The sequence below is a fragment of the Rattus rattus genome, chromosome 3 (genome assembly GCF_011064425.1).
Source record: "Rattus rattus isolate New Zealand chromosome 3, Rrattus_CSIRO_v1, whole genome shotgun sequence".
In the NCBI taxonomy this organism is placed as follows: domain Eukaryota; kingdom Metazoa; phylum Chordata; class Mammalia; order Rodentia; family Muridae; genus Rattus; species Rattus rattus.
Genome location: NC_046156.1, coordinates 206,225,338 through 206,244,120, shown reverse-complemented (window position 1 = coordinate 206,244,120; position 18,783 = coordinate 206,225,338). Strand labels below are relative to the sequence as shown.

General features: G+C 37.2%; 1 protein-coding gene across 1 annotated transcript in view; it reads right to left on the bottom strand.

Annotated features, from left to right (window-relative positions):
* Positions 1 to 18,779, bottom strand: part of Xrcc4 (X-ray repair cross complementing 4) — a 214,916-nt gene extending 196,137 nt beyond the window's left edge. Inside the window, exons 1-2 of the mRNA XM_032899059.1 lie at positions 18,706 to 18,779; positions 5,802 to 5,950 (exon numbers count right to left, since the gene is read on the bottom strand). Of these exons, the coding sequence (XP_032754950.1) occupies positions 5,802 to 5,940 (139 nt within the window). The 5' untranslated portion in view covers positions 5,941 to 5,950; positions 18,706 to 18,779. The remainder of the gene's footprint in view (positions 1 to 5,801; positions 5,951 to 18,705) is intronic.
* Between the last annotated feature and the right edge of the window lie 4 nt (positions 18,780 to 18,783).

Below are 18,783 nucleotides of genomic sequence, written 5' to 3'. Positions count from 1 at the left end.
TGCCAATCCAGGCTACTATACCCTGCAAAACTCAATCATCATAGATGAAGAAACCATAATATTCCAGAACAAAACTACACTTAAATAATATGTATCTGACAATCCAGCCCTATAGAGGATTGATTCTAGAGGAAAACTCTAACACAAAAAGGATATCTACACCAAAGAAAAAAGTAAGAAATTAATCATCTCACAACAAAACCAAAAGGAGAAAATCATATACACATAATAATACCTACAACAACAAACATGAAGAAATTGGAAAGATTCTACAGCAGCAATTTAACAACACACCTGAAATCCCTAGGAAAAAAAGAAGAAGCAAACACACCCAAGAGCACTAAATAGGAAATAGTCAAATTCAGGGCCAAAATCAGCCAAATAGAAACCGATAAAAAGAATCAACAAAACCAAAAGCTGGATCTTTAAGAAAATCACCAAGCTAGATAAACCCTTATCCAAACTAACTAAAGGGCACAGAGGTAGTATCCAATTTAACAAAATCAGAAGTGAAATCAAATCAACAGAAACTGAGGAAATTCAAATAATCACCAGATCCTACTATGAAAGCCTATATTCAACAAAACTAGAAAATCTGGATGAAATCGATGATTTCTAATCCCATAAAACTTACCAAAGTTAAATCAAGATCAGGTATACTATCTAAACCATCTCATATCCCCAAGGAAATAGAAGAAACCATTAAATACCACCACTACCCCCCAAAAAGAAAGCCCAGGGGCAGGACTTTAGCACAGAATCCTATCAGATCTTCAAAGAAGAGCTAATACCAATATTTCTCAAACTATTCCATAAAATAGAAACAGAAGGAAGACTACATAACTCATTCTATGAAGCCACAATTACTATTATACCTAAACCACACAAAGACCCAACAAAGAAAAAAAAACTAGAGACCAATTTCCCATATACATACGAATGTAAAAATACTCAGTAAAATTCTAGCAAACCAAATCCAAGAACACATCAAAATCATCATTCACAATCATCAAGTAGGATGCAAGGTTAGTTCAATTAAAAAAAATCCATTAATGTAATCCACTATATAAACAAACTCAAAAGAAAAAAAAATCACATGATCATCTCATTAGATACTAAAAAAGCATTTGATAAAATACAACACCCACCCATGTAAAAGTATTGGAGAAATCAAGAATTCAGGATCCTAAACATAATAAAAGCAGTTTACAGCAAACAAACAGCCAATATCAAACTAAATGGAGAGATACTTAAAGCAATTCTACCAAAATCAGGGACAAGACAAGGATGCCCACCTCTATCTATTCAATATGGCACTCAAAGTCCTAGCTAGAACAATAAGACAACAAAAGGAGATCAAGAGGATAGAGAGGAAACTGCATGGTATCGGTACAGAGACAGACAGGTCAATCAATGAAATAGAATTGACGACTCAGAAATAAACTCACACACTTATTGACACTTGATCTCTGATAAAGAAGCCAAAAATATATGGTGGGAAAAAGGAAAGCATTTTGAATAAATGATGCTGGTCTAATTGGTAGTCTGTATGTAGAAAAATGAAAACTCATCCACATATTTTACCTGCACATAGCTCAAATCAAAGTGGATCAAAGACCATGACATAAAACCAGGAGGCAGAGGGGAGGAGAGAGTTGGGTGGGTGAAGGGATGAGGAGAGGAAAAGGGAACAGGATCAGGTTTGGGGGTGGGGGATAGAAGCCCAGAGGGCCAGCACAATGAATAAAATATGCAGCCTCAGGACCATCTAGAAATTAACACAGACCTGGGAGGTGAGAGACTCTCAGGACTCAGAGGGAGGGATCTTGGATGAAATGCCCTACAGTGGGGAGAGAGAACTCATAGAGTCCACCTCCAGTAGAAAGACAGGGCATCAAGTGGAGGGATGGGGTTGTCATCCCACAGTCAAAAACTCTGACCCAGAATTGTTCCTGTCTAAAAGATCTGCAGGATAAAAATGGCGAAGAGACTGAGGGAAAGGAGGTCCAGTGACCAGCCCAAACTGGGATCCTTCCAAGGGAAGACTCTGAGGCCTGACACTACTGCTGATGCTGTGGTTTGCTTACAGACAGAAGCCTAGCATGGCTGTCCTCTGAGACCCAACAAGCAGCTGACTGAGACAGATGCAGATACTTACACCCAACCATTCAAAGTCAGGGAAGCCCTGTGGTTGAATTAGGGAAAGGCTGGAAGAAGCTGAGGAGCAGGGCAAACTCATAGAAGGCCTGGAGTATCAACTAACCTGGACCCCTGAGATCTCAGACACTGAGCCACCAACCAGCAGCATACACCAGCTGGTCCGAGGTCCGCAACACACACACAGCAGAGGACTGCATGGGCTAGCCTCGGTGGGAGAAGAGGTGCCTAAGAGACTTGAGGCCCCAGCAAGTGGAGAGTTCTGTTTGGGGTTGGGGGGTGCAGAACATCCTCTTGGAGGGAGTGAAGAAGAAGAATGGGTTGAGGAACTGTGGGAGGGGGAACCAGGAAGGGGGCAATGGCTGGACTGCTAAAAAAAATAAAAGTAATTTTAATAAAAAAATCTACAATTGGTCAAAATACAATGAACAAGTGATTGTAGCATGCCTATCGCCAACGATATACTTACAACAATCCCTACAACTAAGGCTCTGGGAAAACCAAGGGAGAATGAATGGACAGATTTCAAAGAGCCAGAAAACCAGGATGTTTGCTGGGACATAGTGTCTTCTTTATATCTCAGTGAAGTGATGCCCATGAAACCTCAATATTACAGCTGCTTGAAGACAACCTACACAACAGCAATGCCAGGTGACATCCAACCTGGACGGAAAGAACCTCAGAAGTCCACACTCCTGGACGAAAAACTACAAGCAATTTATGGGGGCTAGGAAGGGAGAACCAGTCTTCTCCAGGGAGGAGCCCCTGATACGTTATGCTGCCAGAAGTGGTCAGCCCTAAATGCACATACATATGAATAATACACAAACTCAGCAGGAGATATATATATACACACACACACATAAATAAATATATGCATACAAAAAAGGACATGCATTTGAGATGGAGTGGCAAGGCACAGGAGAACAGTGAATTAGGACAGGGAGATGTGTAAATGGAAATATAGGACTCATGTATAAAATTCTTAAAAATGTAAGTTAAAATTTATAAACTCAACATAACAAAAGAAAACATCCTGTGTGAAAGGGAATCTGTCTTCAAAGTATGACAAGTATTCCCTATTTAAAGCATGACAAGCATTCCCTATTTTTAAAGATAATATGAGATTTTCATTGTCCACTCCAAAACCATAATCTTGGAAAATTAACTTGTTTCCCAGCTTATGTTTATGCTAAGACCACATCTGTATGCATTCATTGTTCTAAACCACTTCATTACAAGATGAGAGGACAAATAAAAATGAGAACCTATTCTCAGACCAGCAGAGAGTCCACAGACATCATTTTCAGATTGGTGAAGACACACTGAAACAATGTTCCTATGTGTAAGTAAGGACTACACAGATTCAGCCTATGCTCTGTCAAGAGCGGAAGACACCAACCTTACAGCATTAGAAATATGGGTGGCCTCACATAGGAGACCTACTTACACAAAGGCCCTTCTTACGGGTTTTATATTATCTACATATAGTTAGCAAAAATCTTATGAGTTCTGTAGTATTAATTACATATAGTTAACAAAATACCTGTTTAAAAGATTATTCAGAAATCTAAATATTTTATAGTAAAACATTAGTAAGGTTTTAATTAATCTTCAATATACATAAAGATATCCCGCAGATAGGTGATATGTTTCTTGCTACCAGAAGCAATTATTTTACAAGGCACAGACATAGTGATCATCAATCATTAACCCACTTTGTGAAATGACCCTCTGACACAACACTGTAATACAGAAGTGACTGATGACAGGCCACATGATAATTAGGTCCCCAAACATTCATTAGATAAAGCATTGCTAATGGGAAAAAAATCAGCAGGCTTAGTGTGGGGGAGATTAAAACAAACCTCACATCCTTTCCACTTAAATGAAAAGAGTAAAAATTACACATAATTGAAGGTTGCATCAATCAAAATTGAACAACAACAACTAAAACACAGGAAGAGGCATAGGAAGGAAATCTATTTTCATGTTTCATTTATTTAATTGTTTCAATATTCTTAATTGTGTAATGTCTGTAATGTACCATATAACATGTATGTAATAATTCTTAAATAAAGATATGTTCTTATATGTGCTTATGCATTTGCCCTACTGGTTAAACAAGAAAATATAAATGGGTGCAAGGCATAAAATATATGTAAAATCTAAAATGCCATTGGATAATTTTGAAGATAAAATCATTACAGGGTATACTTTAAAATTCCATGCTTGAAATGTGGTCACTATAGGAAGGCACAATGTTCACACACCACCGAAGAGTACAGCGAGAGACACAAGTCTGTCACACTAGATTACACTAGTTAGATGACAAACTCAAGACTGCACTGAATTCAGTAGAAGTATATAATGTGAGAAATAGGCTGCGCTTCTCATCTACACAGATGCTAGCTGTCAAATGATCAGTTTGTTTTCTTTCTTTCTGACTAGTTTTATACAGTTAAAACTCTCTTCTCTAATTATCGTTGGTGTGTGTGTGTGTGTGTGTGTGTGTGTGTGTGTGTGTGTGTGTGTATAAATACAGTCTGCTGAGTCCACTCAGTCAACCAAGGTCCACTCTGAGCCATTACCATGGTTTTAGGCATCACATTGTCTCTGCTTTCAAACACGACCTGTCATATGGGTATGCTCCCTCCATAGGGCAAATGTAGCAAATCTCACTTCACTGCTACCTGCCAGAAGCAGTCAGCAACTAGTATTATGTACAAAGAAAGGTACATCTCAAGTATTTAACATAAGGAGTACTGCACACATCATACTTTAAATCCTTTGTTTTCCTATAATACAAATGTAAACATTCCTCATTTGCTACCACAAAAGGCAGATGAAATAAACAAATTCTTAAATTTTCATCTAATATGCCATCCACAACTCTAGAAGCAATTGTATTATGTAACTACAAAGAAAGGGTTTTGTTTTAATCCTTAAAAACATTAAAATGTTGGTATTTGAAAACAGCATAATTCTACCTTTTTACCCTCATGCGTGCCACATGAGAGTGACATGCTACCCCTGCACTAATGAGGGCCCCTGCCACATGTTCTACATGACTTGAAGCAATTCACAGCTTAAAAGATCAGTAAAAATGTTTGCAAAAGCGAGTCTCTATGATAAAACTGCACAATTCCCACATACTGGGGTGTGGGTCTGTTTTGTTTTCTAAAACACATTACAAAAGCATTCAAAAGAAACTCAAGCTAAACCACTAGATGAAGCCAAAGCATAGCAGGAGGACTCTACACCTACGATCCAACAGCATCTCTCTCTTGGCCCCACAATCTACCTACTCTCAGCCCCAGGCTTTATCCAGGTCCCAAGAGGAGACAAATACTTTAAAAGTGTTGTTTATCTTTCTGTAAAAAGGCCATTATAAAACTATGATTATGTTCAAACAATAAAGCTGACATAGCAGGCAGAATTAGCTACTGTACACAGTGACAATTCTGGAAAACAGCATCAACTATTACGGACCCATATGCAACATGGAAATGCAGATCGTGGAACACGGAGTATTGATGTGACATGTTTCTATGAAGAAGCACGTTAACCTGAAGAGTCCCAGAGGCCAGAAGAGCAGAACATTATTTAACTTTTACTTGAAACAGGATTGTTGTCCAGATTACCTTTTGCAGTCCAGGCCGAATGGCCATCCGTAAGTGTAATAACAAAACCGGATCCTATCGTCCTCTCCCAAGACACTTGTAGAAAGTAGGTTACATTGGGTTCAGAAGCCAGAGAGATTCTGCTGACTTTCCTTTCCATTTCTGATGACCTGTAATGAAACAGCAGAATCAGTATATAAAAGGAAACTACAATAATCCAATGATGAGACATTTTATCCTTGTCTTTCAGCTATACAGACTCTAAAGAAATAAAAGTAAAATATTGTATAATAGAGCCAATCACTGAGGCTGGAGAGATGGCTCAGCAGTTAAGAGCATTGACTGCTCTTCCCGAGGTCCTGAGTTCAAATCCCAGCAACCACATGGTGGCTCAAAACCATCTGAAATGGGATCTGATGCCCTCTTCTGGTGTGTCTAAAGACAGCTATAGTGTACCTATATAGAAAATAAATAAATAAATATTTTTTTAAAAAATTCACAGGGTTGGGGATTTAGCTCAGTGGTAGAGCGCTTGCCTAGCAAGCACGAGGCCCTGGGTTCGGTCCCCAGCTCCGAAAAAAAGAAAAAGGAAAAAAAAAATTCACTGAACTCAGAAGTTTTAGTTTTGCTCGACAGTGACTCACAGATTTTACAGATGAGAAAAGCAAAAGCTCTTAAAGGGCAAATAATCAGCCAAACTGATGGGCTAAATAAAATTACTATAGCAACATGAGCAAATTTTATATTTCCCTGTCCTCAGGGGTTCATAGATCTTCTCCTCTCTCAAAGAAATGGTCTCTTTGAAAAGCATATTTGAGATCTTTATCCACACTATATTTATAGTTATACATCATTCATAACATTAATTAATCAAACTGATATAATTTATTATTGTTTTCTAGTGACAGCTGTTTGGAACTTTACAGGTCTTCACTATTACAAACACAGCTGGACTGACACTCTACAAATGCCTTTGCATAGGGATGGGTCATTCCTTCAAATAGAACTGCTGGAACAGAAGATATCATGTATGCAGTTTGGGTACTATACAGCCAAGATCCTTTAAAAATTGTACGAAATCGTGACTGATGTATAAAGGTCCTAAACAACTATTTCCCTTTTGGTTCATTTTAGCCACGTGGGTAGACAAATTCTAACATCATATTGTGATTTTAATTCAAATCCTCTGATAAGTACTGGGTGTGGGGCTCTTTACATATACTTATAAAATATGAATATACTCCTGTATTCAACATTGACAATGTTTTCACTTAGTTTCTTTTTTCTTACTGGTGTTATTAATCTGTTTTCATTTCTTCAGTTTGGTGTCTATTTTAAATAAATATATCTATGAAATATAATTCATCAACATAATTCATCAAAATGCACTTATTTTGGTCAGTAATATGAGTCTTGCATTACCAAATTTGTTTTCAGCTTAAATTTCTCAACAAATTTTATTTTCTGAGTTACACCTTGCTACAGCCTATGCACATACAGTTTTTAATATTGATTCGTGGTGTTTTTATAAGACTGAAATTTTATATTTCCGTTGCTGAAATTATGTATGTTGTTGAAATTGACTATGTAGTTTGTCCCCTTGGACTAATACATTTGTAAACTCTATGTGATTCTGTCACTAAAAGTCTTTGAAAAGTTCCTATCTAATGGTTCCAATGATTTGTGCATCCAAAATTAAAAGAAAAATACCTAATTAAGTATGCAACTCCTCCACAATGATACGATACTTAAGTAATTTCTACCTGTACTAGGAAAAATAACGTTCTTCCAAAAGATATCAATGGAAATAATAATTGATCCCACTTCAAATATATTTAAAAAAACACTTAAGTGAACCCTTGATATTATGACCACTAAATATAACAGATACTTCATTTGTTCAAATTATTTCCTATACTGTGGGTTTTTTTTTTTTGCATAGATGCAATTAATTCCAAAATACATCAGAAATTTGTGAATATTTACGTTTATATCAACTAGTCAGACACTTGATAGTAAGAGTTGAATTTGAAAATTGTTAGATAAATATGATTACTAGTATTTGAAATGAATCACAAAAAACATGTATCGTTAGCGATTCACAGAATTTGTTTTTGTTTTCTTTTTGAACACATGAGATTAATCTGTTAAAGTGTTAGCAGAATATGCATACATAAATGACAGTTTCTGCATGCATTTTAATGTAGTCAAATTTAATGAAGTCTCTTATTTGTCTGTTTGGTTTTCAGACCTGAAACTTACAATTTTGAATGCATATTTTGCTAGAATGCTCAAGTACAGAATCCTACCTTCTTTTTCAGTTTGTAAAACCTATGAAGATTGCTACACACCAATTCAACCTGTAAAGGTTACATGTAACCAAAGGGAAACCACATTTTATCTTAAGCTGGGTTAGTGCTACTTTTGGTTGCTGTATTTTGTATTGCTGTATATTGAAGGCACACAGCAGTGGCTTTCATAGGTGTTTTCATACATGTGTATCTTGTACTTTGACCATATCCATTTTCATCTCTAGATCTCTCTCCCCTTTCCCATTTCCAGTTCCAGTCCTTTCCCTAGGAGTCCTGAATCTGCTTCATGTCCTCCTGCCCTTTCACTTTCCCCCACCCCTGTGTGTGTATGGTGTCTGTGCACATGCATGCGTGCATACATGTGTGCATGTGTTTGTGTGAGTGTGTGTGTGTGCGTGTGTATCTATATAAAAATCTTGGGTTCCCAAATGAATGAAAATAAGATATTTGTCTGAGTCTGGCTTATTTCAGTAAATATGATGATCCCCAATGATTCATTTTATTGGAAATGACATAATTTTGTTCTTTATGGCTGATTGTCACATATTATATATTCATCTGTTGAGAGATTCCCTAGGGTCTATAACATGACCACTGTGAACACCACTGAAAAAAGCATAGATGCTCATAACTTCTGTTACTTTCTCTTTGACTCTGTTTAGTTAATCCAAGAACACATCAAAAGGATCATCCATCAGGAACAAGTAGGCTTCATCCCAAGGATGCAGGAATAGTTCAATATACGGAAATCCATCAACATAATCTACTATATAAACAAATTCAAAGATAAAAACCATATAATCATCTCATTAGATGCTGAGGAAGCATTTAACAAAATTCCACACCCCTGCATGATAAAAGTCGTGGAAAGATCAGGAATTCAAGACACATATCCAAACATAGTAAAAGCAATATACAGCAAACCAGTTGTTAACATTAAACTAAATGGAGAAAACTGAAGCAATCCTACTAAAATCTGGGACTACACAAGGCTGCCCACTCTCTCCCTACTTATTCAATATAGAACTCGATGTCCTAACCAGAGCAATCAGACAATGAAAGGAGGTCAAAGGGATTCAAATTGGAAAGGAAAAAATCAAAATATCAATATATGCAGATGATATGATAGTATACTTAAGTGACCCCAAAAGTTCCACTAGAGAACTACTAAAACTGATAAACACCTTCAGCAAGGTAGCTGGGTATAAAAATGATTCACACAAATAAGCAGCCTTCCTCTACTCAAAGGAGAAACAGGCTGAGAAAGAAATTAGGGAAATGACACCCTTCATAGTAGTCCCAAATAATATAAAATACCTGGGTGTGACTTTATAAAAGCAAGTGAAAGATCTATAAGACAAGAATTTCAAGTCTCTGAAGAAAGAAATTGAAGATCTCAGAAGATGGAAAGATCTCCCATGCTCATGGATTGGCAAGATTAATATTGTAAAAATAGCCATTTTGCCAAAAGCAATCTACAGAATTGATGCAATCCACATCAAAACTCCTACTCAATTCTTCATAGAGTTAGAAAGGGCAATTGGCAAATTCATTTGGAATAACAAAAAAAAATGATAGCAAAACTATCCCGAACAATAAAAGAATTTTTACGGGAATCATCATCCCTGACCTCAAGCTGTATTACAGAGCAATAGTGATAAAAACTGCATGGTATTGCTACAGAGACGGTAGATCAATGGAATAGAAATGAAGACCCAGAAATGAACCCATATACCTAAGGTCACTTGATCCTGAACAGAACACTAATGGCTTATGGTCTAAGATCAAGAATGGACAAATGGGACCTCATAAAATTGCAAAGCTTCAGTAAGAAAAAGGACACTGTCATTAGGACAGAACAGCAACCAACAGATTAGGAAAAAATCTTTACCAATCCTTCATCCAATAGAGGGTTAATATCCAATATATACAAAGAACTCAAGAAGTTAGACCCCAGAGAGCCAAATAACCCTATTAAAAATGGGGTACAGAACTAAAAAAAGAATTCTCAGATGAGGAAGAGTGAATGGCTGGGAAGTTCCTAAAGAAATGCTCAACATTCTTAGTCATCAGGGAAATGCAAATCAAAACAACCCTGAGATTCTCATACCAGTGAGAATGGCTAAGATTAAAAAACTCAGGTGACAGCAGATGCTGGTGAGGATGTGGAGAAAGAGGAACACTCCTCCATTGTTGGTGGGATTGCAAAATGGTACAACCACTCTGGAAATCAGTCTGGAGGTTCCTCAGAAAATTGGACATTCCACTACCTGAGGACCCTGCTATACCTCTCCTGGGTCTCCAAATGATGCTCCAACATACAACAAAGACACATTTTACACCATGTTCATAGCCGCCTTATTTATAATAGCCAGAAGCTAGAAAGAACCCAGATGCCCTACAACAGAAGAAAGGAAACAGAAAATGTGGTACATCTACACAATGGAATATAACTCAACTATCAAAAACAATGACTTCATGAAATTCATAGGTAAATTGATGGATCTAGAAAATGTCATCCTGAGTGAGGTAACCCAATCACAAAAAAAAAAAAAATTAATTACTGGTATTCACTCACTGATAACTGGATATTAGTCCAAAACCTTGGATTACCCAAGATACAACCTACAGACCACATGAAGCTCAAGAAGAAAGATGACCAAAGTAAAGATGCTTCAGTCCTTCTTAGAAAGGGGAACAAAAATATTCATAGGAGAAAATACAGGGACAAAGAATGGAGCAGAGAGTGAAGGAAAGGCCGTCCAGAGGCTGCCCCACCTGGGGATCCAGCCCATATACAGATAGCCACCAAACCCAGACAATATTGCTGATTCCAAGAAGTGCATGTTGACTGGAGCCTGATATAGCTGTCTCCTGAGAGGCTCTAGCAGAGCATGACAAATACAGAGACAAATGCTCTCATCCAACCATTGAACTGAGAATGGGGTCCCCATTAGAGGAGTTATAGAAAGTATTGAAGGAGCTGATGGGGTTTGCAACCCCATAAGAACAACAATACCAACCAACCAGAGCTTCCAGGGACTAAACCACAATCCAAAGATTACATATGGACTGGCCCATGGCTTCAGCTGCATATGTAGCAGAGGATAGCCTTGTTGGGCACCAATGGGAGGAGGAGTGCTTGGTCCTGCCAACACTGGAGCCCCCAGTGTAGGGTAATGTCAGTAACATTTGAAATGTAAATAAAAAATATCCAATAAGAAAAAAGCATAGATGTTCAAGTATCTCTGTGGAATAGTGATTTATCCTCCTTGCTGTATGTAACAGGGTGGATATACCTGACTTATATGGCAGTTGTTTTTAGGTTTTTGAAGAAAGCAAGAACTTATTTCCATAATGCCTCCACTAATTTACAATCCCATCAGTAGTTTTACAAGGGTTTACTATTTCTGGTACTCCCATAACCATTTATTTTTTCTTTGTGATAACATAGAATAAGTGAAGAGAAAGAAAAGGAAAGGCTCTTCCCTGGTGGCTAAAGGTGTGGAACCTTCCCCATATGTTAATGCTCACTTGTTCCTCACCCATATGTTAACACTCATTTGTTCCTCACCCATATGTTAACACTCATTTGTTCCTCACCCATATGTTAACGCTCATTTGTTCTTCACCGTTTGAGATCTCTAAATCTCATTCTCTATTTGGAAAATGGGTTGTCTTGCTTCTTAGCATTTATTGGTTTCTTTTATACTCTATATAATAATCCTATATCAAATGTATAGCTCTCAAAAGTCTTCCCCTAACCTGGGGCTGTATCTTCATTCTCTAGTCTCTTCTGCTCTGCAGAAGCATTTGAATTTACTGCAATCTCAGCTCTTGGGATTACTTCCTGAGTTGGAGTCATTTTCAGAAAGCTTTACCTATAGGTACATCTTGAAAGATTTTCACTCTTTCCCCCTAACACTTCAGAGTTTCAGTTCTTCCATTAAAATCTTTTACCCATTTTGAATCCAGTGTGGGACAGGGTGGCAGATTCATTCTTCTACATTTACAAATCCAGTTTTACATTATGATTTGTTAAAGATCCTATCTTTCCTCCAGTGTATGTTTCTTGATCTGTGTGGAAAACCAGGTGACTGTAACTGTGTGAATAAATTGCTGAATCCTTTATTATATTCAATTAAGCTTCCATACGGATTTATTTTTTCTGTTTCTAAAACCATACTATTGTAATTTTTCTGGGGACTGAATGGAATCTTTGGCTACTTTCCTGTCTTTTTGTAAATAAGGAAGTTTTTCTATATTCTAGTGTCTCCTCCAATTTTATTATTCAGTGTTTATAGTTAAGAGCATATTTTTTTTGAGACCAGATGTCATGGAGTTCTCTGTGTCTTCAAAGTTGAGTTGACTATGAACCTGCGAATGACTTTGAACTGATCTGAATTCCTTGCCTCCACCTCTCAATTTTTTATGATCATAAGCATACAACACCATACCCAGTATTCTGTAGTGCTAGGGAAAGAACCCAATGACACTTGAGTACTAGACAACCAATTGTATGAGCTACCTCTCTAACTCAGGAGCACATAATTCATGTGGATTCAAACCCCAACTTGGGGAATGTGGAGAGAATTTAGTTGATAAAGTGCTTCCAACAGAAGCATGTCAGAAACCATCAGATTTCTGGGGCTCAGTGGCCAGCCAGCCTTATCTAATGAAAGATCTTACCTCAGAAATGCAGACAGAGGAATAACAAATAACATCCAAGGTTGTTAATCTCAAGCCTTCAGGTGCATGCCCACACACATGCACATGCATACACACCAACACACTGATGAACAAAAGGAAGCAAACAAAAAGAAAAACATTCTATTTTGTATTTGGGGGTGAGGTTATTAAAAGTACTTTTGGAATGCCATATTTTGTTTCTATAGACTTTTACCAAAACATTTACACAGCAGGACACATAGAGATATGCATGTACAAACACACACACACACACACACACACACACACACACACACACACACACACATGAACAATCATTTTTTCTCACACACACCTGCAGAGCCATGGGTAGTGTTAGCATTAACTCTGCAAGAAAAATCCAGCACTTGTAAAGCAGGCTGTTCCATTGCTTTTTAAATTTCATATTTAGGATCACTAACAAATTCCTAAATATAGACAGTCATTTAAAATTCAATATTCCAGATGCCTGTCAGTTACACATTATTTCACAATAACATAAAGGGTTTAAAGCTCAATAAGGTTCAAATGACAGCTAGAGATCATATCAAGTCTTAAACTATATTTTAAATGTGACAGTCTAATTATCTTCCAGTTTTCTCATTAATTTAAAACTTCATAAAATTAAGCTAATTTTATCTTAAAGAAATGCTGTTTGAGTACTTAAGTTTGGAACTGGGATGGATTGTGAAACACACCATTCCAAATTTAGTATACGCGCTGGTGAAGTAAGAACATGTGAACCATATTTAAGTGATACCCACATTAATAAGCCCACTCACATATGATAACTCTGTATCCTGTAAGTAATCTGTGCTTCAGGAACTCGAAAATATATTTAAATTAGGTCTTGATAATCTACATTTCAGCTAATTGCTTAAATAATTCATCACTTTACTAAGACTACCCTCTCATTAAATATCAAATAAAAATATCCGAGAATCAACCACAAGAACACATGAGAAACTCCAAAATTCTTTTAAGACTCAGAGCAAATCAACCTATATTTTTGTCCCTACGAGCCTTGTACACAGAAATATCCAGTGTTTTGCCCCAGAACTACTTGGAGAAAATGAGTGGAATCCTCTTCAGAGATACTGATTGAGGCTATAATAGAGCCCATGTTTTGTTTCCTAAGAGTACTAAAGGGCACATTAGTATCAGCACCTCTCTCAGCCAAAGCCAGGGATCTAAGAGGAGCCTGCAGGTGGAACCACTTGGGTCCCACCCCAATTTGTACATCAGTAGCTTTATTGAGAACTCAGAACAGTTGAGAATTGAGAAGCTTATCTTTAGTACTTTGTGTCTTTGATACATGGCCTCTCTCTTAGAAGACTAATACGTTGTTGGCTGGTGCGCAATTGATGTGATCTTGGTCTGAACAAATACCATTCACAGTTGCTTCTGAATAAACAAGACACTTTTTAAATTAGTTTACAAAGCATTTTGTATGCCCTTTTGGATGCTGATAAGGACCATGGCAGAAGCCAACGCTTAGGTCAGCTCAAGTTAGTTACAACACTGTATCATTGATAACAGCATTTGGAACTTGAGCTTCTTTTCCTTCTCTTAATAGTCAGTGATGGCTTCTCTTCAAGCTGCTTGGACTGCAGGTGTCCAAATTCTGCAGCTTTGCCAAGGAGTTGTTCATACAGACGAGAAAGGGATAAACTCAAGTTTCTAATGAAGCAATACTTAAGTGGTCCCCTAGTCAAGAAAAATGGACTGATGGGATTCAGAATAAAAATTACTATATAGAACCAGATGTTAAAAATCTATGAATGGATTCTTGCTTATACTATTTTTGCTAGACTTTACTTTTTTAAAAAAAGGAAAAGAAAATGTAATTTTAAAGCAAAGTTATGGTGACAGATTTTTACAGCCTTATCACATTTTTAAAAATTCAAAAACAGGTACATACAGAATTTTAGACAAAAAGGCAGATTTATATCAAACATCTCATTGTATTTACTTTTGTGTGTGGTATGTATGGTACATGAACACACATGAGCCCATGTCACCTATGCAGAGGCCAGAACAGATCTCGTTGTGTCTTCAATATTGCACGTACTCTTGCGTTCTCCATTCCCCGCTTTCTCTTTCTTATTGCCTAACAGGGGTCTCTTACTAAAGCAGAAGCTGATGTTTTATGTTAGACTTTCTGCCAAAGAATACTTAGGATCTGTTTGCCTCTACCCCAGAATGCTTTGCTTATAGGGACAGTCAGCTATGTCCTGCTACTAATAGTGGTTGCTGGATTTCAACTAGGGTCTTCATGCTTATAGTCAAAATGCTCTTACTAACTGAGCCATCTTCCCAAACTGTTGTAGGAGAGGTGTGGATTTTTTGTTATTGTTTCATTTTTGGTTGTTTATTTGGATGTTTGGTTTTGATCTGCAAAGCTCAGAAGACCCTAGCACTTATACTTTTCTGAAGGAGAATAGGGCTTTATTAAGGTTTGGGTATAACAGTTCAGTTCAGCTTGCAAATGGATCACCAACAGAACACAAAACAAAATCTTTCACGAGGGTGTTATGACTTCTTCCTAGAGGTGTGGATTCAGAGATACAGTGCCTGGAAGCTAAATATGTAATTATTCATCTAATTAGGAATTAAAGTATTCATATGCTATTAGAACAGTTTAGAAAACCCCACAAAGTTGCTGTTGTTTAAATGAACTGTTAAATATTGATAGTTTATATTCTTAGACTTTTGTGTATATGGTTCAACTGTAGGTAGTAACAACTTGCAATATTGTACAGGGTTTGCTCCCCAGTAGTGATTCTCATTTCACTTGTACCCCAGTGTTGCTCATTCTCTTGTTTGCCATTGATAAACAGGCAATAGGTACAGTTATTAGAGGTTTGGGGTAGGCAGGGCAAGTCTTATTCCCTTTCCACACATGATCTCATTGGATTTCAATTCTGAGCATATTTTTCAATTAGGAAAGACTATACATGAGCTGGACTGGTGGTATCTTATGTGAGAACATCCTGACTCTGTTTAAATTAAAATAGAAGAGGTATAAACAGCTTGACCTTAATAAACCCTATGTTACAGAATTAGAGGTTTTAGTAGTTCCCACTTTTTGTTTCTTTTTTCAGTCTTTGTGTCACAAAATTGGTCAGATTCCTGCTTTTTAAAATTATGTCTCAAAAGTATGTTAGGTTGTAGGATTCTGAGTGCACCACCTTAACTCAAAGATTACATCTAAGACAATAAGAACAGCAATCGAAAAGTTGTGACTTGCAAGTAGAATCCGGGGTTTATTGTAATATATCAGTGTTGGTAATATTCAAACAAAACGTATGTGTCATTATCTAGGAGTCATGGGGGAAGAGAATAGGTAGCAATCAAAACCAAAAGAACCTACCTTTAATTTATGTATTTGGTTGTGAATTAGAGAAAACACAAAGATAGATAGATAGATAGATAGATAGAAAGAAAGAAAGATAATAGATTGATAGATAGATAGATAGATAGATAGATAGATAGACAAATAGACATAGATATGGTAGATAGATGATAAATAAAAATGAGTACCAATAAGTAAGATGGATAACTAAAATTTAAAAAAAAACCCTCAAACACTATCAATATCAGAAATTAAAAAAAATGGAAAATGTAGAGAAAGTGGTCTGGCAGCATAAGAAACCAAATTAATTTTAAACCTTTTATTGTGTAAATAACATCTGTGATGGCTTACATATTCTCATCCAAGAGAGTGGCACTATTAGAAGGTATAGCCTTGTTGGAGGAGGTGTGTCACTGTGGGTTGGGCTTGGAGACCCTCCTCCTAGCTGCCTGAGGATGCTCAATCTGGTCCTGGCGTCCTTAGGGTGAAGATGTAGAACTCAGCTCCTCCTGCACCATGCTTGCCTGGATGCTGCCATGCTGCCATGTTCCCTCCTTGATGATAATGGACTGAACCTCTGAACCTGTAAGCCAGCCCCAATTAAATGTTGTCCTGATAAGAGTTGCCTTGGTCATGGTGTCTGCTCACAGCAGTAAAACCCTAACTAAAACAACATCTAACAATCAAAACATTTTCCATCATTAGCCCTCCACCCAAGGATGAAAATTGAATGAACACTATAACACTATTTATCAATTAATTATTTATATGCATTTATTCATTTAATCCCCAAAACAGTGAGGAAAGCTAACTACACTTTTACAGAGAACTATAAATTTCTCATTTTATATACAACTTTGTGGATATCATGACATGAAGATTGAAAACATTCCTCCACATGCAGAGAAGACAATGTCTACATAATGGAATAACACAGTCAATTTCTACTGTTAGCAGGAAAATGTCCCATGATGATTAGAAATGAAAATCACAGCAGAGCTACCAGAAGAGGAAATAAAGAAAAATTATTTGAAATTGTGATTATCATTCACTTGCAACAAAATTCAAAATCAAGGGTTCCGTGTGCCTAATCGCCATGCAGTTGCCCCCACAGGTCTTACTGTTAGATTAATTTGCTATGTTACATGAATATCATAAATAATATACACACATGTCCAACTTTACCTCCTGATACCATGTACTTCTATGAATATCTTAACAATTGACAAGTTATTTGCTACTATTCAGAAACTGAGATATATAAGAAACTATGGCCTAAATTATCCATAAGTACAACAAACCAATTGCTATCTTCAACAACCTTAGCCTCCTTTTCTCTTTACTAGAGCCTGAAGCATAGCCTCATGAAGAAAGGTCAACCTTAAGTGTCAAACGGAGCTGAAGTACATATTTTCTACAACTACATTGGGAACATTTATGTTTAGTTAACTTAAATACTATTTTTGAGATTATTCAATGACAATCATTTCCTATTGGACTAATCTCCAGCCTCCCATTAAAATACTCAAAGAAACATCCCTTCTTCTGCTGCAGTCTCCTGATACCACTCAGATGCAGATCCTTACTTTGAGTATTGGACCAATGAATATAGCAATTGAGTATAACTGATTTTAAAAATGGTGTTATGATTTCAAGCAAAATCTTGGATGCCATGCAGTAATAAACAACAATCACATATAGCATAGCACTGAGTAAACATATTGTGATGCCATAAGCGCTGGATTCTCATGATTCAGCTAAATAGAGCTCAGAAATCAGCATGTCACATCAGTGTCCTTCACTAATGTTTTCTATTTATCTTTTAGGTCATTATGTAACATTGGGTAACATTCTGAATAAAAACTAGAACCATATTGCGGGGGGGCAGTTATTTAAACACATAATTTTGATATACTAGGAACAGTGAGGAAAGTGATGGACTTCAGAATCATTCCAAGAACTCATATAAAATTGAACACATCAGATTACACCTTCCTCGTATCTACAAAACTCATAAAGAAAACCAGAAGTGAAAGAGTGTCTCACCCAGTGGTTTTATATTAGCCAATTCTTCCCCTTAGGAATGGGCCATTCCTTTCCAGTAGCTACCAGAGTTCTTTCCCTCTGTCCAGGGCCTAGAATGTCTATGACCCGGATTCAGAGTGTCCAAAAGGGAGGCGAGCCAGCAAAGTCCAGTATTGGCTGGTGGGAGGGGGTGGTGGATCATCATATAGAACGCAGCCTTCTGAATACAAATCTACATCACACAGCAACACGGCCTATTTCCAATGAGCCTCTCACTACTGAAAATTCCACGAGACACAAAAAGAGAAACTTAGGAGGGAGCCCAACAGGTGCTCACCTTGGGGAAACCTGACATCCACAAACAAAAGGCTCAGGGGTCACAGACCGGGTGAAAAACACGCACAAAGCAGCTTTAAAACTAAGATCCGAGAACTATAGGAGGTTGACATAGAAAGAAAAGAAGAGGAAAGCGCAAGAAAAATAGCATTGCCAGTGGAAAGACACCACAGCCACTTCCGGGCCCTACCTCTCAGTGACTCCACTTCCGGTCTTTTAAAAAAAAATTGTGGACACCCAGCTTTAAACCTGGGCGCCCAATGAGAGA